Source organism: Neofelis nebulosa, chromosome 6 (genome assembly GCF_028018385.1).
Source record: "Neofelis nebulosa isolate mNeoNeb1 chromosome 6, mNeoNeb1.pri, whole genome shotgun sequence".
NCBI lineage: Eukaryota > Metazoa > Chordata > Mammalia > Carnivora > Felidae > Neofelis > Neofelis nebulosa.
In genome coordinates this window covers 37,994,972-38,020,468 of record NC_080787.1, presented here as the reverse complement: position 1 = coordinate 38,020,468, position 25,497 = coordinate 37,994,972, and the positions used below count along the sequence as shown (strand labels likewise).

At 41.3% G+C, this 25,497-nt stretch overlaps 1 protein-coding gene across 3 annotated transcripts in view; it reads left to right on the top strand.

Annotated features, from left to right (window-relative positions):
• SLC26A8 (solute carrier family 26 member 8) overlaps window positions 1-12,950 on the top strand; it is an 86,098-nt gene extending 73,148 nt beyond the window's left edge. For all 3 annotated transcript variants that reach the window (XM_058733703.1, XM_058733705.1, XM_058733704.1), the window contains 4 exons: window positions 2,103-2,474; window positions 6,314-6,368; window positions 6,465-6,649; window positions 12,126-12,950. In XM_058733703.1, coding sequence (XP_058589686.1) covers window positions 2,103-2,474; window positions 6,314-6,368; window positions 6,465-6,649; window positions 12,126-12,575 — 1,062 coding nt within the window. In that variant the 3' untranslated portion in view covers window positions 12,576-12,950. The remainder of the gene's footprint in view (window positions 1-2,102; window positions 2,475-6,313; window positions 6,369-6,464; window positions 6,650-12,125) is intronic.
• Window positions 12,951-25,497: the final 12,547 nt, after the last annotated feature.

Below are 25,497 nucleotides of genomic sequence, written 5' to 3'. Positions count from 1 at the left end.
CCGAGAGTTATTTTGTAGCAATTCATGAAATTTTTTTAAAAGATTTTATTTTTGAGTAATCTGTGCACCCAACATGGGGCTCGAACTCACAACCCCGAGATCAAGAGTTGCACACTCCACTCACTGAGCCAGCCAGGCGCTCCAGTTCATGGAATTGTAAATCAAACTAGGGAGATGACTCTCTGTTAATGTGACCTACACGGCTATTATTGTATTTTGTCAATCCTATGCTCCATGTTTTTTCACATCTCTGAAATTTGGATTCAGGGCACAGCTGATGGCATGCCACAGTTTAATTTGCAGTGATTTCTTTTCTTTCTTGATAATATAGAAAGTAGTGGGACACCTTAAAATTGATGAAGTAGGAGAGTAAACCATTCCACACAGTATATTGTCACGTTCAAAACTGTGTCTTTGGATTTTAACAACTCTAGGTAAAGATTTTAACAATTTTAAAGAGAGATCAGCATGAGTTCAAGAAGTCAGGAAACAACTTCTTAATAGCAATGGGCTTGAGCTAGGCAGGAGAGAGAAATTTGGATTTAGGTCAGATAGGAAAAAAGAGGACTCTCCGTCTGGACGGACTTGAACAAAGACGCTGAGGTAGAAACAACTATGAGGTCCTCAACAGCAAGAGGCTTGGCCTGGAAAGTAAGTTCAGGCAGACACAGCGCGAGTGGATCATGAAAGTCTCTGAAGGACAAGAGCGTAGAGTGGATGAAGGAGAGAAAAGGGAGGCTCTCAGAGGTCTCCTTCTGCCTGAAGGATCTTGCATCTCCCACTGTGCCTGTCCTCCGGAGGCCTGGCCTCGGTGACTCTGAAGCCTTAAGGAACACCCCTGTCCTTTGAACCGTAACTTATTATCTGTGCATACCACTTTTTTTCTGTTATGCAAAATATACTACCTCGTACAGTTTTTACCTTAATGTTTTTGTACTTGTTTAAATGTGTATTTATTTATTTTGAGTGGGGGGAGGTACGGGCAGAGGGAGAGAATCCCAGACAGGCTCCGTGCTGTCAGCACAGAGCCTGATGCAGGGTTTGAACCCACGAATCACGAGCTCATGAGCCGAAAGCAAGAGTCAGTTAGGGGTGCCTGGGTGGCTCAGTCAGTTAAGCGCCCGACTCTTGATTTCGGCTCAGGTCATGATCTCACCATTGGTGAGTTCGAGCCCTGCATCGGGCTCTGCACTGACCGTGCAGAGTGTGCTTGGGATTCACTCTCTCCCCTCTCTCTCTGCCCCCACCCCACTTGCTCTCTCTCTCTCTCTCTTAAAGTAAATTTTAAAACTTTAAAAAATTGTTTAAAAAAAAAAAAGCAAGAGTCAGATGCTTAACCGACTGAGCCACCCAGATGCCCCCCACCATTTTTGTATTTAAAATTTTTATTTTATAAGCAATATAATAAGCACAATATCGCCCAGACTGTACGACTCTAGCAAGTGCCTCATGGTTTTTGTCCATCTCTGTTGTTGTTGATGCTTTGAACGGACACGTGCCCTCTCCCCAGGTAGAAGGTGGGACGCGTAGTCATTACCTGTGACTGCAAAGTGGGCATTCACCTCTTCCCTGCCATTGTATTCCCGGTGCTTGGTACTGTCCTTAAGCCACGACAGGCTCTCCAGGCCTATTAGGATGAAAGGAGTGAAAGGGTAAAATAGGCCCGCGCGAGTAATTTCTGTCTTCTTAAGGAAGCCTGATGAAAGATGGAAGTGTTGAGAAAAGGGACTGATGGAAGAAACCCTTCAAACAAACTCTTAGTAGGCACCCAGACAAACTAGAGCCCAGGGATGAGGGGAAGGAATAAACCAAAGATTATCTTAAGTCTGGCTCACAGGGCAATGAAAGCATCCTCGGTACGCAGAGGGAAGTTGGGAGGGCAATGCCGTGAGCGGCAAGGATATGGCAAGACGAATGCGGCTTTTTCGGTCACGAGCGTGAAGTGACAGTGAGGTGTCCAACCGAAACCCAAGCACCTGGTCTGTGGGGAGGTTTCCTGAGGGAGAGGGAGGTGAGTCAGGAGACAGAAATGGCATCATTGCAGGTACTTGTAGCCCCTGCTCGAGCCTCCTCACGGTCCTCCCCTAACTCTGTTGTCCCAGGTTGTCTACACAGAACGATTTGAAAGTAGACAGGACCGCGACTCATCCTCCATTAACCTGATCCGCTGCTCGCATTTCGACAGCATGAACATGTGCCAATCCATGTCCCATGAGGAAGTACCGTACATCGTATCTTCCACGTCTTACAGAAATCAAGGGCAAAACTACGAGGACGTGGACAAAGTTTGGGTTTCTAATGACCCCCGTAGAAACAGCTTGATGCCACTGCCTGACGCTGTGGAAACCCAAGAGAGGAACAGGTCACTCCTTCCCTTCTCGGATACCTCTCATCTACCCAGCATCCACACCATCATCCTGGATTTCTCCATGGTACATTTCGTGGATTCACGGGCTTCAGTGTCCTTAAGACAAGTAAGTACTAAGCAGGCTTTCACAAGAGCTCCGATCCCCTCCTACCACTGCACCCCCCCCCCACCAGCCCCGACCCTGATCGAATCCTCTGAGTCACTGATCAGCTGCTATGTGACCCCAGGGCCACTAGAAACTTGGACACTAAAGATAGTTTAAGGTCAACCGGAATGAAAAGGAAAGAAACCAACCCTGTCTTTTGAACTGGGGTTGGCTCTGTAAGCAAGGCATGTTACTTCTCAAAAAATCCAAAATGGAAAACAGCAATCTGTGCCATACCCAGCAACTCCCAGGATCTCCTGGGAGTTCACTGCACATCTTTTCAATAGGTCTGAATGCTACAGGAAAAAAAAAAAAACACACCAAGAATTCTCACTCTTCATCTGCTCTGAGGTAGACATTGTAAAACACCCTCAGATGTGAAGACATGATAACATGGCCCTGGCAAGCCTGGGGCTGCCCAGTCCGGAGCCTACAGGATCTCCCCCAGTTCCCTCCTCATTGCCTGCATCATTGGGTGCAAAGGGCAGGGAAGACTTTTCCTTCAGAAGCCGTAACCCTGAGTCCCGGCTTCTCTCCTACTCTCTGATTTCTCTTGACAATTTTCATTCCTCTCCTTCTTATACAGCATGGACAGTTTAGATGCACAGCTAACTGTATCGGTTTTTATTGTTGATGTCTTATAAGTACTGTATCTGCCTTTCAGCCAGCTTATCTCAGTTTACAGCCCTCTGCCTCACTCTTGCTCCTTTTGGTGGTGGCTCAGGTTTAAACATCCTGAACACCCACTTCCTGGACGCTGACTGCACCCACTTGTTTTGTTTTGTTTTGTTTTGTTTTGTTTTGTTTTTTGAGACCTGCTCCTTTGGTTGACTTTCCTTCTTTTATCCTCTTTTATCAAACTTTATTCCTATTTTATCCTATTCTTTTATCCTATTTTATCAAACTTTATTCCTAAAGAAATATGATTCTGTCTTAAGTGAGTCCAGTTCCTCTTTGGTTTGAGGCAACAGGAAGCTTCTCGTAGCAGAAAGAACTCTGGTTGGCACTCTGTGGGTGTGTACTCTGTCCTGGGTTTGCTACTGTTCACTGTCCATCAGACCTGAGGTAATTTACTAAATTGCACCGGGCCTTCGTTTGCTCATCTAGAAAATGAGAGACCTGGAGGGGGGGCACCTGGGTGGCTCAGTCGGTTGAGCATCCGACTTTGATTGGATTCAGGTCACGATCTCGCGGTTCATGAATTCGAGCCCCACATCAGGCTCGCTGCTGTCAGCCTGTCAGTGCAGAGCCCGCTTCAGATCCTCTGTCCCCCTCTCTCTGCCCCTCTTGCTTGTGTTCTCCCAAAAACAAATAAATATGTAAAAAATAAATAAATAAAACGAGACTTGGAAGAGATGAACGTTAAGGGCTTTCCCATCCAAGACATCCTCTTCTCCACCCCATTTGCAGATTCAGTTCTACTTGGTGATGTCTCAACTTTTGGGCTTCTCCATCTTAGGGTGTACTGCTGGGGTGCATTCTCTTCTCCCATTCTCACTTGATAGTTACTGCTTTAGATGTCATTAAACCTACATTATCAAATGCCTGCTACACGGCAGACTGAGTTGGGCACATTCATATACACTATTTCATTTAATCCTCCCACTAGCCCTGAGAGGCAAGTCATATTCCCCCTTAGGAGTTCTAGGCTCACAGCGAGTAAGCGGCCTGCCCAGCATGGGGACTCAAAGCATCTGACTTTATACCATTCTTCTTCCTGTTCTGTAGTAAGAGTTGTGCTATTCTGTCTCTCCCCTCTTGCTTTCCTTTTTTTGTGGAGGCACCATGTGTTCTGGTCCTTGGCATAACCCATCCACACCTGGCCTGTGTTAATGACTTTCTACTCCAGCCCAATGTAGAGGCAATGTAGACACCTTTACTTTACAGCCTTCAGAGATTCGAGGTGCACTTTCTCACCTTAATTTTAATTTTAATTAATTTAAAAAGATTTAAATATTTATTTGTTTTTGAGAAAGAGCATAAGCAGGGGAGGGGAAGAGAGAGAGAAGGGGGACAGAGGATCCAAAGCGGGGGCTTGGATGTGGGGCTTGAAATCACAGACTGTGAGATCATGACCTGAGCCGAAGTCGGACACTTAACGGACTGAGCCCCCAGGCGCCCCACCGTTCTCTAATTGTTTTAGACAGCCCAATTGGAGGAAATCATTATTTTTTGTTTACTTTAACTTTGAAAACTTAAATTTACTGAAAAAAATCCCAGCAGTCATTCTTATTAGAGACAATCATGCAATTTAAGCTTCTTCCTAGTTCATGAAATGTCACTCTCCCATTGCTTGTCATTTAGAGAATGTCCAGAGGCACTTGGGTGGCTCAGTCGGTTAAGTGTCCGTCTCTTGATTTCAGCTCAGGTCAGGATCTCATAGTTGTGAGATGGAGACTCACATGGAGCTTCATGCTGGGTGTGGAGCTTTCTTAAGATTCTCTCTCTCTCTCTCTCTCTCTCTCTCTCTCTCTCTCTCTCTTTCTCTCTCCCTCTGCCAATAAACAAACAAACAAACAAACAAACAAATAAAGTATGTCCATAGTGGCTCTTTATCAAATGACCATGATCAAGAATGATTTTCTTGTTTCCTCTTGGTAGTAAAAGAAGTATCAGGTTTTTGTGTTTTGGTTTTGTTTTGGTTTGGTTTGGTTTGGTTGAGAAAGAGAGAGAGCATGGGCAGAGGAGAGGGGCAGAGAGAGAGAGAGAGAGAGAGAGAGAGTCACAAGCAGGCACCATGCCCACATGGAGCCCAATGTGGGGCTTGATCTCAAGACCACGAGATCATGACCTGGATTGAAGTCAAGAGTCGGATGCTCAATCAACTGAGCCACCTAAGTGCCCCAAGTAGAGTCTGTTTCATTTGTGTCTTTTGATATTTTAACTCCATGCTCAGGGTTGGAGTCTATTCAATCTGAGAGTGTTAAGGTTAACATGGACTTTAAAAGTTATCGCACCTGAGCAGATATACTGGCTGAAGTAAACTGAGGTCAGTATCCGATGTTTACTGATCTGCTACCCCTAAACATCTGCTGTTTTACTAAAGTTAAATGCAACTTTGCAGAGAAGTTCCAGATATGACCTTCAGGACTCCTGAATTCCATTCTCTACAATACCACTTGACCAGCTCTGAGCCTCGTTTTCCTCCTCTGCTCAGCGAACTCCAGGAAGAAGGGGGTCACATGCATACACTAAACAATAATACCAAGAACGGCTGTTCATGAAGGCTGTCCATTGGGTTCCCATCATACCCATGCCTGTCTCTCTTCTAGCACTGTCCTCAGTAGCATTCTCTCTCTCTCTCTCTCTTTTAAGTTTATGTATTTATTTGGAAGGGGCGGGGCAGAGAGAGAGGGAGGGAGAGAGAATACCAAGTAGGCTCCACACTATTAGCACAGAGCCTGACACTGGGCTCGATCTCGTGAATCATGAGATCATGACCCGAGCCTAAATCAAGAGTCAGATACTTAAACAACTGAGCCACCCAGGCTCCCCAGAAGCATTACCTCTTTATGGGAACTGTTTCCCACCCCCCACCCCCAAGAGACCATGGGCAACACTCCCTCTCACTCCCCACCTCACATGAGACCATCTGATTCTCTTTTGTATTCCTAGCACTTTAGACATTTCCTGGCATATGGAAGTCCACGCATCAAATGTTTATAGAGCTGAACTGGAATGCAGAGGTACATATACCCAGACAAGTGAATGGCCAAAGGGGTATTAAAACTCCTCTAATTAGAAGGCTCTTTCGTAGTGTGTGTGAAGATCACTAACGCTGATTTACTCTCTCCCCACAGATGTGCAACGCTTTCCAAAATGTCAACATTTTGGTGCTCTTTTCAGGGTGTCACAGTGAGTATCCTTCACCCTATGAGAGGACTGTTTGTACCCTGGGTGCTGTCCTCCTCAGGCGTCTGACCCTGTGTATGTTCTGGGTTTGGTTTGCAGCTTCTGTGGTCAAGGCATTTGAGAAGAATGATTTCTTTGACGCTGGCATCACCAAGGCCCAGCTGTTCCTCACCCTCCACGATGCCGTGCTATTTGCCTTGTCAAGGAAGTTTCCAGAGTCCTCCGAGTTAAGCGTGGATGAATCCGAGACAGTGATACGGGAAGCCTACTCAGAAAGAGACAAGGTTGGATGATGTGAAGCATCACGGTGTGGGGCGAGCAGTGGGGAGACACCTGATTAAGTAGAGATGAGCAATGTCCAGGAAAGGCTTTTGAGTATGGCTGGGCCAGACTTTGAGATGTTGAAGTGCTCCCTTATCAGTTGGTAAATAACAGTGGACCTGAATCCCAAGTTCCCCCACTGCCGTGGCATCTGGGTGTATTCAGGACCCTTTCCCAACTGAAGAGAGGGTTACCCAACCCAGCAGAGGTCTCAAGGATTCTTTTATAGCAAGCTTGATTAGTGCCAGTGCCATCCCAAATTCCTGAATATTTTAAATATCTCCACCAGCTATACCTTTAGAATCCATGCCTACACCACCCTTGGGATGAAAAATAGAACTAATGAACTCACAGAGGTAAAGATCTGCCAGTCTAACATTTTGGCTATTATTTACATTGTGAGTAATATATAAGATTTACTCAACCTGAAAAATGCAAAGGAGAATGATACATAAGCCAGAACTTTTAGCTGTCTATTAATACTAAGTAAAGGCCCGGGTCAACTGCAGTGTTTTTATTTTATTTTTATTTTTTTAAGTTTATTTATTTTTGAGAGAGAGAGAGTGAGAGAGAGAGAGCGAGGGAATGAGTGGGGGAAGGGCAGAGAGCAAGGAGGACACAGGATATGAAGCGGGCTCCAAGCTGTCAGCACAGAGCCTGATGTGGGACTTGAACTCACAAACCATGAGATCACGACCTGAGCTGAAGTCGGCAGCTTAACTGACTGAGCCACCCAGGTGCCCCCCTACTTCAGTGTTTTTAAATCAGAGTCTGTGAAGGTTAAATGTGCCCCCCTCCCACAAAGAAAAGGAAATTAAAACACAGATGGGCACCAAACATTATCTAACAACTAGAAATTATTTTTTTTTAATTTTTTTAACCTATATTTTTGAGAGAGAGAGAGAGAGAGAGACAGAGTGCAAGCGGGGGGCGGGGAGGCAGAGAGAGAGGAAGACATAGAATCTGAAGAAGGCTCAGGGCTCCGAGCTGTCAGCACAGATCCCAACGCGGGGTTGAACTCACGAACCAAACTGTAAGATCATGACCAGAGCTGAGGTTGGACGCTCAACCAACTGAGCCACCCAGGCACCCCTAGAAATTATTTTTTAATTAAATCCCTGATTCTTTGACTTATTACATTTTAATCATGTTTGAATTTTTTATGACAAGAGAAGTATTACCAGAGCAATAAAGGGTGGATTTTTTTTTGAAAACTTTAAGAAGTAAAAGATATCCAAGCTTATAAAACATGGCCTTTTTCTTTCTTCTTCTTTTTAACGTAATGTCTTTCCCTTGCTTATTGAGAATTCTCACAGGTTATGTGCCTCCGCTTATCCAGAGCAACTTTTTCCTCAATGGACATATTTTTTCTATTCTGCTCTATAGTCCACTCCCGTCTATAAAATCATAGAGTCACAAAACCTTTCAGTTGGAAGAAATCTCAGAGCTTCTTAGGCCCATTCCCACCTGGAGTAACCATTCTTTTAACATGTCTGGCCAGCGGTCCCTCTGCTTATGTTTGGAGATTTCCTGTGGTTCTCAAACGTTAGTATGCGTCTGAGTCACCAAAATCTGCTGTTAAAACACAGACTGCTGGGCCCTCTCTGTAGCCCCATCTCCCCTAAATTTCTGACTCAATGGGTCTGGGGTAGGGTCTGAGAATTTGCATTGCCAACAAGTACTGGGTAATACTGATGCTAACAATACAGAAACTACACTTTGAGAACCACTGCCTTAGAGATTCAATGTGCATTTTTTGCTATCAAAGTCTAGTGTGCCCAGCAATCTTTGGGTGTGTGCCAGACATTGTATTTAGAAAATGTTTATAAAAATACTCTGAGATCCAGGATGATGTTTTTCTTCTGGAAAGAACTTCATTGTTTTGCCAAGTCCCTGGAGGCACTAGCAATCCAGGGTAACTGATCTGATTTTAGGACTCAAGGTGTTCTAGGCCATCCAGATGACCCACAGCCCAGCTGCAGTCTCTGGGAAGGTATGCCACAGTCCCTCCCTTGGCAGACCCTAGAATGCAATTTTGGCAACCTTAAGCCCTCAAAGCTGTCAAAAGCACTGTTCTCTGCATATATGTGCCACTTCGAGATCATCAAATACCTTCTACAAAAGTGGCCCCAAATGCCAGACTCACCTCTATAGATTTTCACCTTTTCCAAATCTTCATTATAATCTTGTTAGCTTTATGGTATCTTCAAGCAGAAGTTTTAAAATATTTTATTCAGGGACACCTGGGTGGCTTAGTCAATTAAGTGTCCAACTCTTGGTTTTGGCTCAGGTCATGAACTCATGGTTTATGAGTTTGAGTCTCACATCAGGCTCTGCAGTGACAGTGTGGAGCCTACTTGGGATTCTCTCACTCTCCCTCTCTCTCTGCCCCTCCTGTGCTTGTGTGCTCTCTCTCTCTCTCTCTCTCTCTCTTTCTCTCTCTCTCTCTCTCTCTCTCTCTCTCAAAATAAATAAATAAACTTTAAAAAATAAATAAAAATAAAATATTTTACCCAGCTCTCCTGGCTGTCCTCAGTAGGAGGGTGGGTCTGAATTATGTAGTCTGCCTTTTCTATTAGTGAAAGTTTCTCTGTTTTATTTATAAATTATGATACACTTGACAGATTTACGTTATATATTACATTGCCTTTCCCATATTAACCTTTCTTATTTTCTGTTTGCCTTTTGTTTAGAATGTCATTCTCACTTAGGAAGTAAACTAATCATTTATGTTTTCTTCTAGATTTTAATGTTTTAAGTGTTTATATATTATGCTTTTTAATCTAGGTAAAATGTATTTCAGTGTATGGGGTTAAAGAATAATCTTTTATTTTTTATCTGTACAGCTAACAATTCTGAGAAAACTCATCTATTGAATAAGCTTTCTTTCCTCTGCTGATTTGAAATGCTATTTTCATGAAATATTACATTATTATGAAAACTGAAGTCTATTTATAGCATAGTTTTTGTTTCATTGTTGTTAATAGCTTTAATATAGATTTATAACACATTTACTGTTTGGTTTGAAGTCTACTTCAGAATTTGCTAAATCATTCTCACCAATTTATTCCTCCAAGCAAATTTTTGAATCTTTTGTTAGCGTCCCCCCACAAAAGAATCCCATTGGAATTCTCATTACAATTGCATTAGAAATATAAAATAAATTGAGAATTGATATCTTTCCAGTATTTGTTCATCTTATTGAAGAACATGAGCTGTCTTTGTATTTATTCAGTCTTTTTTTTTAAGTTTATTTATTTATTCTGAGAGATAGTGAATTCCAGAGGGGTAGAGACAGAGGGAAAGAAAGAGCATCCCAAGCAGGCTCCACACTGTCAGCACAGAGCCTGATGCGGGGCTTGGAATTCACAAGCTGTGAGATGGTGACCTGAGCTGAAATCAGGAGTCGGAGGCTTAACGGACTGAGCCACTCAAGCACCCCATTCAGTCTTTTAAATGTTGCATTCATAGTAAGGTTTTGTGACTTTCTTTCCTTTTTTTAAATTTCTTTTTTTTTTTAAGTTTATTTATTTATTTATTGAGAGAGAGAGAGAGAGAGAGAGAGAGAGAGAGAGAGCATGCGCAGGAGAGGCAGAGTGAGAGGGAGAGAGAGGATCCCAAACAGGCTCTGTCAGTGCAAAGAGCCTGATGCGGGGCTCAAACCTATGAACCTGTGAGATTATGACCTGAGTCAGACACTCAACCATCCAGAGCCACCCAGGTGTCCCTGTGACTTTCTTTGTATAGACAAATCCTAGATACTTTATACTTTGTTTTACATATGTATTGCTTTTTGAAATTAACATTCTTTTTTAATTATATTTTCTACCTGGCAATTGCCAGCCTGTGATAAACCTATTGATTTGCATAAAATTATTTGGCTACATTTGTGAATCCTTTTACCAGACCCAAGAGGTTTCATTGGTAATTCTCTTGAGCTTTCCAGATTGAAAAAAAAATATTTTCTACAAATAATATAAATACCTTATTTTCCAGTTGTCAAAATTCTTATCTCAGTATCATATATTATAGCATGAGCTACATCTCCCAGAACAATGTAAGTACTAGTGGGTGGTCTTGTCTTACTCCTGAATTTTACGAGACAAACTTCTTATGCATTTCTAGTAAGGTGGTAACAGTTGGCTTAAGACAGACATTATATTTACTGTGTTTTTTTAAAAAAAGGATTTTTCTAGTTTACTAACATTCTTATCAGGACTTACATTAAGACTTCGTATTGAATATGTCAAATTTTTTTCTAGCATTTACACTAGGGAAGCCTAGGAGAGGAGCAAGTTCTACTACAGATGTATTGCATTCAAGATGCCTGTTAAACGTCCAAGGGGAAATGTCAGAATGGCAGTGGGTACCTGAACAAACAGATCAGGGGAAAGGTTATGATCAAAAAGTCACTGGCACATAGATGATAATGAAAATTATGGGACTAAATAAAATTGCCTATGGAAGGAGTGTAGATGCAGAAGAGAAGCCCTGAGGCTTGCCAACATTTAGAAATCCAAAAGAAATAGAGGAGACAACAAGGAGACCAGAAAGAAGCAACCAGGGAGGAAAGAGGAAAAGCCAAAGAGTATTGTGTGACAGAAGAGAGAAAACTATTTCAGGAGAGGTGAAAGTTGATAATTCTATGGAATGCTGCTGTAAAACTGATTGACCAAGCCTATGCGGCATCTGCTAGGTGATAGGCTCAGTCACTGGTACTGGGGATATCAAAAACCAGGCACTGCCCCACCTCAAAGAGCTTAGAGTCTAATAGGGGAAATAGATTTATAAATTACAAAAGCAATACATTACTGGCACTATGACAGAAGTGTGAGTGAAGTATAGATGAAACACAAAGGAAGCTGAGATCCTGGTTGATCGTCTTTGATCTGAATCTGGAATGATGAATAAGTGTATGTGGATAAGATGGAGAAGGACGAGGCAGGCACAGGGAACAGCATGAGCAAAGGTAAGCAGAAGTCAGGCATCTTTAGTTAACTTTATGGCCAGAGTAGTGGTGGGGACCACAGACACAGGTAAAGCTAAAGAAGATGACAAGAAGTCAGGTCACGAAGGGCCTTACATGCCCTGCCAAGAATCACACATGGGGTTGGAAAGACAAGTAAGATCAAGAAGACAAGATGTTTCAGAATGCTATCAAGACCACTGCTGTTTTAATGGTTGACCATGAAACCCAGGCTAGCTAGAAAAGCCAAAGAAATCAGAAGTTATGGATTGATAGAGCCTGAAGAATAGTGAGTAACTGAGGAACCAGAGGTTGCAAAGATGAAAAGCAGATGTGGCCAGGAAGATTTCCTATTTTGCCAGGAACTCATGATTTCTTGGTGTCTTAAGTCCTTTTGTATTCTGAAATTCCTTGGCTGTTCAAAAGCTAAATTAAGTTGTAAATTTTAACCCATCTAATTGTGTGTATTTTAGAATGGAGAGCCAAGACATGAAATGAGCGGCAATCTTCTAGAAGTCTCTAAAAACGCAAATCCAGACTACATCGTGATGCAGGAACCGATAACAAAGGAGGAGTTGGAGCTAGACCTGGAGCTGGAGCCCACAGTGGAATCAGAACAAGAGACTGGACTAGATCTCGAGCTGGACCTGACTCATGGGATGGAGCCTGAGTCAGAGCTAGAGCCTGAATCTGAGCTAGAGCCTGAGTTAGAGCCTGAGTTGGAGCCTGAGCCCGAGCCCGAGGCTGAGCTCAAACCCAGGCCAAGGGCTCACACTTATCCTTGGCAGCAGTACTGGTCTCTATATCCGTCTACACTTCCCAGATCTCCAGTTCAGGCTCGGCGTGGGACACCGTCAGTTGAGAGGAGGCGTCAACATATGAATTCATATTCACCCAAGGACAATAATACTGAAGACTGTTAGGAAATGAACTGGGAATAAGGAGTCAGATTCCCTTGGCAAACCTTCCCACCCAAATGGGGTCACTTGGTCAGAAGATCTAGACTAGTCACAAACTAGCAATACTCGATTTGGGACTCCTTCATCTGCTGGCCTCTTCCTTGCTCAACACGGATCTCACTCCCAGATCACAATGCTAAACACCAAGAGTTGTCTCTGAATTCCCTATCTAGGCTTACCTCATCTCACCATCAGCAGATATTCTAGTAAAGGATTTCCTTCTTTGCACACCCCGTACTCTGGGGGTTTTGTCCAAGCATCTCTAACTTACTCCTCTCATCTCCGTTCCCCTTTCTCCAAAGAGATGAGACTCAAATAAAATATACAACTCTAGTTACATTTGGACACTTCCTGCATCTTTCCCTTCTCTATAGTCTATATGCCTAAAGAAAGGTTGGGTGGGAGAAATTCCAGAAGTGGGTGGACATGGTGAAGAAGATATAAGCAAGAAAAAGAAAAACTGGGTGGCATTTGTATTTTATATGCAAGGTATCTTCATTACACTGGTGGTGGAAATGGGGAAGTAGATAGGTTAAGTTAAGCCAGCCTGCAAGGCTTATAATCTAAGGAACTGTTACGCTGAAAACACTTTTGTCATCACTCCGAGAGCAGGATGTTTTCCTAATCCTACCACTGTTTCAGAAGACTAGTCAGCTGTACCAACTGATGAGAAGGTTAGCTCTATAGAGCTCTATTTGGTATCCAGATTCATATTCACCACTGTTTCGTCCTTACAAGTTTTTAAGATACAGGCAATCTAGAATCTGTATTCTTGGTGGACCAAACTTGGAGTCTATGACAGACACAACCTCTTAGGAATTGGAAAAGTCAGTCATTACTAGTTTGGTGCAAATCCATTTTAAAAATTTCCCCCTCCCCCGTTAAAAAATACCTTAAGCTACAAGCAAAAGATAAATATAGACCCCTGGGCAAAGGTTTATGGAATCCTGAATTTTATTTTCCACTCAATAAACAAGACTCCTCTTGCTTGGATACTTAACTTCTCTCATCTGTTGGGTTAAAGAAATTCTTATTAAAATATGTCTCTTATCACAGAGATGACGTGCAATCACTCAGTCTACAAACATTCACTAAGCATCTGCTCCACGCACACCCCAAAGAGTGCAGTAGATAGAACAATATTAGCCCTACTTTACACGTATAAACTGAGGCTCGGATAAGTTTTGTAACTAGCCCGAGGTCATATACAACTGTACCCTAAAAGAGGTGGGAGCCCAAGTCACAGGCTTCCTTTGTTCATGCTTACATTATACATTTATTGAACTCCTACTGTGTGCCAGGAACTGTCCCAGGTGCTGAAGATATGAGATGAACAGAAGAGACGACAAAAATGATTATAAATTGTGATAAGTACCTTGAAGGTAAAATATAAGAAAGTCTACAGGCATACATTAGGAGGGCCTGAACCTACCTCAGGTGTCAAAGAAGTTCTCCCTACAGCAATGACCTATGACCTGGCACCTGAAGGATGAGTAGAAGTTAGACCTAAAGCAAGTTCCAATGAATGCTAGGAGGGCAGAGACAAATGGGAAACCAAGAGTGGTGGCCATGGGTAGGTACAAAATCTGAGTACCCAGGAACACAGCTAGGTGTAACCTTATGGTAATTGCTATGGCACCAAGGGCTCAATCGGAAACTGGGTCAGACCCAGAATGAATTGTCAAGGTGGCAAGGGCAGGCACAGTAATTTGTCAAGACCAAGAAAGTATTTCACACTGAAAACAGGCGACTAGAAATATTTGGAGAGCCCAGTTTCTGTGGACTGCCTCCCTCTCACACCAGCCGCCTTCTATTCCTGCATTCCCATCAGAGGAAGGCCTTTAAATACAGAATGAGTTGGCTTCTGACACTTGACCAGCAAATGGTAGAGTTTAGACTGGTGCTTTCTGCTGCAACTACAACGTAGCTAAATCTTGGCATTGGTGCATGACATCAGAAAGACCCAACTAGATGCTTGGACTACAGGCTATCTTTAAAGAATATGCTACTATAAACCCATGACATCCAGCCTTCCCCAAAGTAATAACATAAATACAAATGGCTAATTGATTGTAATTACTACAGCATTAAAGAAAACATAAAGTAACAATTCAAGGGCTGAGTCTTCTTCCAAAATGCGAATCACCTGAAATTCTAAGATATTTCAAATTCTATAAAATACTACGGTTTTGGTTGCTTAGCCCACTTTTCATAGCATGGTCATCATCGCAGCCTTTATCATCAATGAGAGACTGGAGAAAAATGCTAAAAACTGAAAAACCAGTACAGATCGGATCTGAAAGTGTCTTAGCACAAATTTTTCTCCATTACCGAAAAAAGAAAAACAAACCTCAAAGCAGCTCATGTTCTATAGTAAATGGGGCTTGCGGTGTGATTTTTAAATATGAAGAACTAAGTAGGATCACTAGACCTGCAGAACAGTAGGTCTGGAAAAGAAACTGGTCAAAATAGGTAACATTAGGTTATCTGTGTCTAAATATGTTAAATATCGCAAAGCCTAACAAATTGTAACGTGAGTCTCATACATATCTGATTTTGACGATATGTAGATGAGACATTGGACTTAGACCTTCGGGTTCATGACATGTGAGAAAGACAAGAACTTGGGGGGGCAGAAGTGGAATGCTCTGGTCTGAATATATCCCCCCCAATATTGTATGTTTAAATGATAATCCCCAAGGTGGAGGTATTAGAAGGTGGGGCCATTGGGAGGTGATTAGGTCACCCTTATTATTCATTACTAATGGGATTCGTGTCCTTATAAAAGGCCTCAGAGACAGCCCTCCTACTTTCCACCCCCTCCTGCCTTCCAAAGCAAGAAGATGATCATCTGTGAATCAGGAAGCGGGTTCTCACTAGATGCCAAATCTGCCAGCACTCTGGTCTTGGACTTCCCAGCCTCCAGAGCCGGGAGAAATAAATTTCTGTTGTTTATAAGGCAGTAGCCTGCAGTATCTTGTTATAGGCACCCAATTGAACTAAGACATCATGGTCTGAGGATAAAATAGTGAATAAAGTATGATTTCTGCCCTCATACAGCTCCCAAACTACAAACAGGCATTGCAGGAGGGAGCGTCACAGACTCCTAAATGAAAAGGTGACAGTGAGAGGTACAGTATTAATGGAAATGTAGATGAGAGGAGGGGTTAGAAAGAGTGTAGATCCGGGGAAACAGTTACCGAGAAGAAATGATATTGGAGCTGGGCATTAAGAATATGTAGAAATTGGGGGGCGCCTGGGTGGCGCAGTCGGTTAAGCGTCCGACTTCAGCCAGGTCACGATCTCGCGGTCCGTGAGTTCGAGCCCCGCGTCAGGCTCTGGGCTGATGGCTCGGAGCCTGGAGCCTGTTTCCGATTCTGTGTCTCCCTCTCTCTCTGCCCCTCCCCCGTTCATGCTCTGTCTCTCTCTGTCCCAAAAATAAATAAAAAATGTTGAAAAAAAAAATTTAAAAAAAAAAAAAAAAAAAAAAGAATATGTAGAAATTGGGGCGCCTGGGTGGCTCAGTCGGTTAAGTGGCCGACTTCAGCTCACGGCATGATCTCGCGGTCCGTGAGTTCGAGCCCCACGTCGGGCTCTGTGCTGACAACTCAGAGCCTGGAGCCTGTTTCGGATTCTGTGTCTCCCTCTCTCTGACCCTCCCCCGTTCATGCTCTGTCTCTCTCTGTCTCAAAAATAAATAAACGTTAAAAAAAAATTAAAAAAAAAAAGAATATGTAGAAATTTCCAACTATTCTTCAATTAAAACGTTTGTTTGAGGGACGCCTGGCTAGCTCAGTTGGTTGAGCGTCTGACTCTTGATTTCAGCTCGGGTCATGATCTCACAGTTGTAAGATCGAGCCCTGCATTGGGCTCCACACTGAGCGTGGAGCCTGCTTAAGATTCTCTATTTGTGCCCCTCCCCTCCTTGTGCATGCACTCTCTCTCTCTCTCTCTCAAAAAAAAAAAAAAAGTGTATTTGAAAAAAGAATACATAGGAATTATATGATAAAAGAGGTTTCACAACCTATGAAATAATCTTGCCCAAAAAAAATTGAACCTGAATATTGTCAACCCTGTGGGTCTCACTACCAGATTATAGGAAATACAGGGGTCAGAAGAACATGTTAAATGACACTAAGTAGAGGCAATCAGTGGAATCTAAAAACTCAACAGGACAGGGGCGCCTGGGTGGCTCAGTCGGTTAAGCGGCGGACTTTGGCTCAGGTCATGATCTTGTGGTCCGTGAGTTTGAGCCCTGCGTCAGGCTCTGTGCTGACAGCTCAGAGCCTGGAGCCTGTTTCAGATTCTCTGTCTCCCTCTCTCTGACCCTCCCCAGTTCATGCTCTGTCTCTCCCGTCTCAAAAATAAATAAATGTTAAAAAAAAATTTTTTTTTTAAACTCAACAGGACAAATGAGCCAGTTTCTTCAACAAATAAGTTAAAAAACAAACACAAAAACGAAGCATGGAAAATCTATAAATTCATACCTTCCTAGGTGAGTTGAGGTTATTGGCCTTTTTTTTTTTTTTCCTTCAGGGTTATTTGCTGAATTTGGAATCAAGCTTTTCTTAGGCAGAGGGACTCTGCCAGGAAAAAACAAAACTAATGAAGCTTTTGATGGCCACTTAAGCTGGTAGGTTGACTGGTTTCCTCTCAGAGACACTGAGTGCCAGGGTCACTCAGGAGGTTAGGGATTGGTCTACAAAGGCAAAATGAAATCTCCCAAGTCTCAAAGTACCTTTGTCTAGACACAAAGTCCACGAGAGGAAGGGGCCTTTAATAAGCATACAAAAGACCTTGCCCTTGAGACATTTGGAGCCAGAGATGGACTAAGTCTAGCTAAAGCCACAACACAGCTCAATTTCTAATACAGTTAGGAATGATCTGTCCCTCACTTTTTTGCCGAATCAGAAGTATGTATCCTATGTAGGAAGAAATAACATTGACTTCAGTTTCTCTTTTTTGCACAACCTCCAGCATATGATTTTTATTTTTTAATTTACATTTTTTATAAATTTTTAAAAAGTTTCTTTTGAGAGAGACACAGTGTGTGGGGGGGGAGGGGCACAGAGAGAGAGGGAGAGAGAGAATCCTAAGCAGTCTCCCTGCTGTCAGTGCAGAGCCCAAGGCAGGGCTCGAACTCACAAAACTGTGAGACCTGAGCCAAAACCAAGAGCTGAACGCTTAACTGACTAAGCCACGCAGGCACCACCTCCAGCACATAATTTTTAAAAATCACAAGGCAGGGGCGCCTGGGTGGCTCAGTCAGCTGAGCTTCCGACTTCAGCTCAGGTCATGGTCTTGCAGTTCGTGAGTTCGAGCCCCACGTCGGGCTCTGTGCTGACAGCTCAGAGCCTGGAGCCCACTTCGGATTCTGTATCTCTCTCTCTCTCTCTCTCTCTCCCTCCCCTGCTCATGCTCTGCCTCTCTCTGTCTCTCAAAAATAAATAACTGTTAAAAAATAAATAAATAAAATAAATAATAAAAACCACAAGGCATTTGAAGAGACAGGAAAAATGTTTGACAATTAAGGGAAAAAAGAGTATACAATAGAAGCTGTCCCAGAGATGATCCAGGTGTTGTAATTAGCAGTGAAAGACTTAAAAAAAAAAAAAAAACTATTATAAATATATTTAAGAAAGTGGACTAAAAGAGGGAAAAAAGTAATGAAAAAATGGGTAATTTCAAAAGAGAATTATAATAGAAAAAGAATCAAACGGACATTCTAGGACTGGAAACTGAACACTCACTGGACATGTGTATCAACAGACTGGACATAACACAAGCTAAGATTATATTACTGAAAGACAGTAAACACAAGATCTTCAAGAATGAAGTACATAGAGAAAAACATAGAAAAGACCAAAGAGAGCATTCAAGACATGTAGAGCATAGTCTAATGGCCTAACATACGTGTATAGGAGTCCAAGAGAGAGAGAAGAGACGAGAATATTTGAAGACACGACGACTGAGAATTTCCCAAAACGTGAAAAATAGCAACTCTAAGATTCAAGAGGCTTAGCAACCCTAAGCAAAATAGGGGCTCTTGGGTGGCTCAGTTGGTTAAGCATCTGACATTAACTCAGGTCATGATCTCACGGTTTGTGGGTTTGAGCCCCACGTCGGGCTCTGTGCCTGGAGCCTGTTTCAGATTCTGTGTCTCCCTCTCTCTCTGCCCCTCCCATGCTCACACTCCTCTCTCTGTCTGTGTCTCTCTGTCTCTCTCTCAAAAATAAATTATAAAAAAAAAAAAAAAAAACCCTAAGCAAAATAGGAAGAAAACCAAGCTTAAAAGCAACCAGAGAAAAAAGACACATACTTGCAAAACAACAATAACACTTATTGCTGACTTTTTAACAGAACTTCTGGAGACCCGAAGACCAAAGGGTGATATCTTTTAAGTTCTGAAAGAAGTGAAAAATCTGCTGACCTGAAATTCTGTAACCAGTGAAAATATCCTCTAAAAATAAAGATGAAATAAAGATTTTTAACAAATTAAGAGAATTCATTACCTACACTTCACTCTACAAGAAATATTAAAGAAAGTTCTTTAGGCTGGGGTGCCTGGCGGGCTCAATTGGTAAAGTGTGCAACACTTGATCTCGGGTTGTGAGTTCCAGCCCCATGTTGGGTGTGGAGATTGCTTAGAAATAAAATCTTTTAAAAAAATAATAAAAAGAAAATTCTTCAGGCTGAAGGAAAATTACTCTAGGGGGAAGTTCAGAACTGTAAAAAGGAATGAAGAGCGTTGGAAGGGTTAAATATGTGGATACATATAAAAGAGTATGGATTGTAATCATTTAAAGCAATAATAACTATATCGTGTGCAGTTTATAACATGTTAAAAGTATAGGACTAAAAAATGCAAAAAGCAAAATGGTAAATGGAGATAAACTGTTCACAAAGTGGTAAAGAACTAATTTAAGGTAGAAGAAACTTTTAAAATAATAATGCAGGAGCACCTGGGTGGCTCAGCCGGTTAAGCATCCTACTTCCGCTCAGGTCATGATCTCACGGTCTGTGAGTTCGAGTCCCACGTCGGGCTCTGTGCTGACAGCTCGGAACCTGGAGCCTGCTTCGGATTCTGTGTCTCCCTCTCTCTCTGCCCCTCCCCTGCTCGTGCTCTGTCTCTCTCTGTCTCAAAAATAAACAAAAACATTTTTAAAAAATTTAAAAATATAAAATAATAATGCAAAGAAGGTATAACTAAAAATTAATAGAGGAGAGGGGCACTTGAGGGGCCTCGGGCTCTGTGCTGACAGCATGGAGCCTGGAGCCTGCTTCAGATTCTATGTCTCCCTCTCTACGCCTCCCTCACTCATGGTGTGTCTCTGTCGCTCTCAAAAATAAATAAACATTAAAATTTTTTTTTGATTAGTAAAGGAGATAAATGGAATAATGAAAACACTTCATGAATCCAAAGGAATACTGGAATAAGAAAACAACATATAGGACAAGTAGAAAAGAAATTCCAAGATGGCAATCAAACTCAACTATATCCATAACTAAATAAATTAAGTATTCTAATTAAGATACCGACTTTTTGGGGGCACCTGGGTGGCTCAGTCGGTTAAGTGGCCAACTCTTGATTTCGGCTCAGGTCATGATCTCACGGCTTCTGGGTTTGTGAGCATCGGGCTCTGCATTCACTGAGCGAAGACTGCTCCGGATCCTCTGTCTCCTTCTTCCTGGCCCTCTCCTGCTTGTTAGCGCTCTCTTGAAAAAATAAATAAATAAACGTTAAAAAAAAAAGTTTACAGATACAGACTTTTTTGGAAGGATGTTTTAAAAAGACGCAACTATCTATTTATGAGAGACACAATGTAAATATGAATATGCAAATATATACACAGTAGAAGGACGGAAAAATACAACAAGCAAATAGCAACCAAAAGAAAGCTGCAGTGGCAATGTTAATATCAGACAAAGTAGAGCATAAGACAGAAAATATTCCTAAAGGTTAAAGGTTTCACAGTGATGAAAGGGTCAATGAAACAGGACAACATAACAATCCTAACTTTGCGTGCGGGTAATAACACAGTTTCAAAATACATAAAGCTGACTCAGTAGAGCATGTGACTCTTGATCTCAGAGCTGTGAGTTCAAGCCCCACTCTGGGAGTAGAACTTACTTAAAAATAAAATAAACAAAATACATAACGCAAAATGACAAAAATAAGAGGAGAAAGAGACAAATCTCAGAGCACAGTTGGAGATTTTTAACACAATTCTCTCAGTACAGAAACAAAGGATTCTAAAGGCCTTGTATTTTTCAGGAGGAAGACAGAGATCGTGATTAATGCCTTATTTCAGATTAAATATGTGTAGCGGGGGTGCCTGACTCTTGATCTCACAGTCTCTACTGTCTGTGCAGAGCTCACCTCAGATCCTGTCTCCCTCTCTCTCTCCCCTCCCCTGCTCACGCGCTCTCTCACTCTCTCCCTCAAAGCTAAACATAAAAATAATAATGAAAAAATAAAATAGTAAAAATAGTTGCATAGTTCAAAAAATAAAAACTACTCAGTTAAGACAGTGAGGAATCTTTGCTCCTAGCCCTGTCCCACACTCCCATTCCCATATTCCTTTTTCCCTGCCCCACCCAGATAACCACTACTACGACTTCCCTTTGTGCGTTTCTAGGACCTTCTAGTAGGTCTTTATGCAAAAACAGTGCGGCTATTTCTTTATGCAAATAGGGGTAAGTGTGAACATACAGTCTTATGTTCCCTTTTTCTTGCCCAAATGGTTATTAAATATGTTTGGCAACTTCCTCTTTTTAAAAAAAACGATCATGGAGATTTATTGTATTGATACTGATCTGAAGGAGGGTTTTCTGGTTTGTTTGATTGATTTTTTTTGGTTTTGTTTTGTTTTGGTCTCAGACTTCAGGTCATTTTTGATTTTCAACAGCTTTATGGAGCCATAACTGGCATATAATAAATGACACATTTTTTAAGTGCCCAATTTGGTGTTCTGACCTATGTATACACCTGTGAAACCATCCCCACAATCAAGATGAACATATTGGTCACCCCCAAAAATTTTCTTGTGCCTTCTTGTAAGACCATGCTCCTGGCTCTCTCCAACCAGGTCTCCATTCCCAGACAACCGCTAACCCGCCCGCTGTCACCAGAGATTGGTTCTCATTTTCTAGACTTTTGCGAAAATCGAAAGACACGGTAGGTGTTGCTTCTGGGGAGCGTGAGCTGGCTTCTTTAACTCAGCTCAGTAATTACTTTAAGATTCATGCATGTTGCTGCACGTACCAAGAATTCATCCCTTTTTGTTGCTATGTAGTTTTCCACTGTGTAGGCATCTCATAGTCTGTTTATCCATTCATCTCCTTATGGATAAAGGTTGTTTCTAATTTGGGGGTATTAAAAATAACGTTGCTATAAACAGTAATGCAAAAGTCTTTGCATGAACATAGACTTCCACTTTTCTCAGCGATAGAATGGCTGAGTCAAATGGTAAACGTGTGATTAACGAATTTCTGAAAATGTTTGTACTATTTATGTCTCCACCAGCAGCGTCTGAGAATTCAGTTCCTCCCTCTCCTCATCCACACTAGTTTTGTTCAGTCTTTTTAATTTAAGATGTTTCGATAGCTATATAGTTATATTTCACTGTGGTTTTAATTTGCCTTTCCTAATGGCCAATGATGTTGAAAATGATCTCATATGCTTGTTTTATATTCACGTATCTTTTAGTTTTATTGATTTGCAATACGGTTTGTCTGATCTTATTTCATTGATTTCTACTCTGATCTTTATTTCTTTTCTTTGCTTGCTTTGGGCTTCATTTGCCCTTATTTCATTAGATTCTTACGGTAGAAGCTGAGGTCATTGATTTGAGAACTTCTGTTTTAATACTGGTGTTACAATGCTATAAATTTCCATCCACCTGCTGCTTTAGCAACATTCCACAAATGTTAATATGTTATGTTTTTATTCAGTTCGAAATACTTAATGATTTAACTCTTGATTTCTCCTTTGACCCCTGGACTATTTAGAGGTGTGTTATTTCATTTCCAGATATTTGGGGGATTTTCTAGATACCTCTCATTTATTTCTAACTTAATTGCTTTGTGGTGAGAGAACACACTTCGCATGATTTGATTCCTTTAAAAACTTTTGAGACTTGTTTTATGATCCCAAAGAAGGTCTGCCTTGGCAAATGGTCCATGCGCACTTAAAAACAATGTGTTCTGCTGTGGTTGGAAAGATTATTTTATAAATGTCAATAAGGTCAAGTTGGTTGATAGTGTTGTTCAAATCTTCTAAATCATTACTGATTTTTTGTCCACTTGTTCTATCAATTATGGAGACAGGGGTATTAAAAACTCCAACTATGGTGGTACCTGGCTGCCTCAATTGGAAGAGCGTGCGACCCTTGATCTCAGAGTTGTAAGTTCAAGCCCCACGTTGAGTGTACAGAGATTACTTGAAGTAAAATAAAATAAAGTCTTAAAAAAAAAGAAAAGAAAAGAAAAAGAAAACTCTAACTACAATTATAGCTTTGTCAATTTCTCTTTGCATTCTGTTAATTTTGCTTATGTATATTGATGCTCTGTTCTTAGATTCTTAATACTTAGCTTTGTTATGTCTTCCTGATGAATGGACACATTCATTCTTTATGAAATGGCACTCTTTGTGCCTGGTGATACTTTTGCTCTGAAATTTGCTTTGTCTAATATTATTGTTGCCATTTGTCTAATATTACTATTGCCATTAGGGCTTTCTTTAGAATAGTGTTACATGGTAAGTCTTCTTTTTTCTATCCTTTTATTTTTAACATATTTGTATCTTTATATTTAAAGTGGGTTTCTTTTTGTAACTCTTTTTCCCCTTCCCTTCCCCCGTGGTCTTCTGTTAAGTTTCTCAAGTTGCACATATGAATGAAAACATACGATATGTCTTTCTCTGATTGACTTTCTTCACTTAGGAGGCAAACCATAAGAGACTCTTAATACGGAGAACAAACTGAGGGTTGATGGAGGGGGTGGAGAGGGGAAAATGGGTGATGGGCATTGAGGATGGCACTTGTTGGGGTGAGCACTGGGTGTTGTATATAAGCGATGACTCACGGAAATCTACACCCCAAACCGAGAGCTCACTGTGTACCCTGTACGTTAGCCAACTTGACAATAAATCATCTTTAATTAAGTAATTAATTAATTAAAAATAAATAAATAAAGCGGTTTTCTTGTAGGTGGTGTATAATTTGATCTTGGTTTTGTCTTGTTTTTTTCTCTCTAAAAATCTCTCACCTTTATTTGGGATATTTAGACCACTGCATATAATGTGATCACTGTTAGGGTTAGGTTTGAGTCTATCATTTGCTATTTCTTATCTGTATCGTTTGCTCTTTGTTCCATTTTTCCTTTTTCTGCCTTCTTCTGCATTAAGTATTATTAGTGATGCAACTTTATCCTTTTTGTTGGATTGTTAGCTACAACTCTTCATTGGGTTGTTTTAGTGGTTGCTGTTGGGTTTATAATATACATATTTAACTTATCACAGTCTACCTTCAAGTAATATTGTGTGGCTTCATGTATAATATAAGAACCTTACACCTGTATACTTGTATATCTTCCCTTAAAATCTTCATGCTGTGATCATACGTTTTACTTCTATGTATATTAGAAGCCCTCAAATGTATTGCTACTATGTTTTTTACTTTAAACAAGTTAATTATCTTTAAGAAGATTTAAATAAAAAGAACAAAATTTATTTTCTTTATTTTATTTTCTTTATTTTATTGTTCTTTATTTATCCGCATTGTGTTTCTATTGCTTTTCACTCCTAGGTGTAGATCTATGTTTCTATCTGGAATCACTTTCCTTCTGCTCGAATGACTTCCTTGAACATTTCTTGTAGTGTAGGTCTTCCAGATTTTTTGTGTCCAAAAAAAGTCTGTATTTCATCTTTGGTTTTGAAAGATGCTTTCGCTAAGTAGAATCTAGGTTTGGCAGTTTTCAATATTTCAAAGAGGTTGCTCCACTCTCTTTTGGTTTGCATGGCTTCTTTTCTTTCTTTCTTTCTTTCTTTCTTTCTTTCTTTCTTTCTTTCTTTCTTTCTTTCTTTCCTTCTTTCTTGAAAGAGAGAGAGAGCACAAGGCAGGGGAGAGGAACAGTGGGAGAGAGAGAGAGAGAAAGAGAATCCCAAGCAGACTCCACACCCAGTGAGGAGCCCAATGCAGGGCTCGACCCAGGGATCATAACCTGAGCTGAAATCAAGAGTCAGTCACTCCACTGGCTGAGCCACCCAGGCATCCCTGGCTTGCGTGGTTTCTACAGAAAAATCTGCTGTCAACTCTTTGGTTCTCCTGCATGTAATGTGTCTTTTATCTCCTACTGCCTTTAGGATTTGTTCCCTTTTGGGGCCCCTGGGTGGCTCAACTTTGGGATATTTAGACAACTGCATATAATGTGATCCCTGATAGGGTTAGGTTTGAGTCTATCATTTGCTATTTTTTATCTGTATCATTTGTTCTTTGTTCCATTTTTCCTTTTTCTGCCTTCATCTGCATTAATTGAATATTATTAGTGGTTCAATTTTATCCTAGTTGAGTGTCAATCAAGTCAGTTGAGCGTCTGACTTCAGCTCAGGTCATGATCTCGCAGTTTGCAAGTTTGAGCCCCAAGTCAGGTTCTGTGCTGACAAAGCCTGGAGCCCGCTTCGGATTCTGTGTCTCCCTGTCTCTCTGCTTCTCCCCTGCTCACACTCTCTCTCTCTCAAAAAAATAAATAAACATTAAAAAAATTAAAAAAAGAATTACCAGGACTTTAATTTTTGCTTAGTTTTATTAAGAATTTGCTCTTTATTAGTGGTTTTAAGCAATTTGGTTATGATGTGCTTTGGATAGTTTTCTTTTTTCTTTTAAGA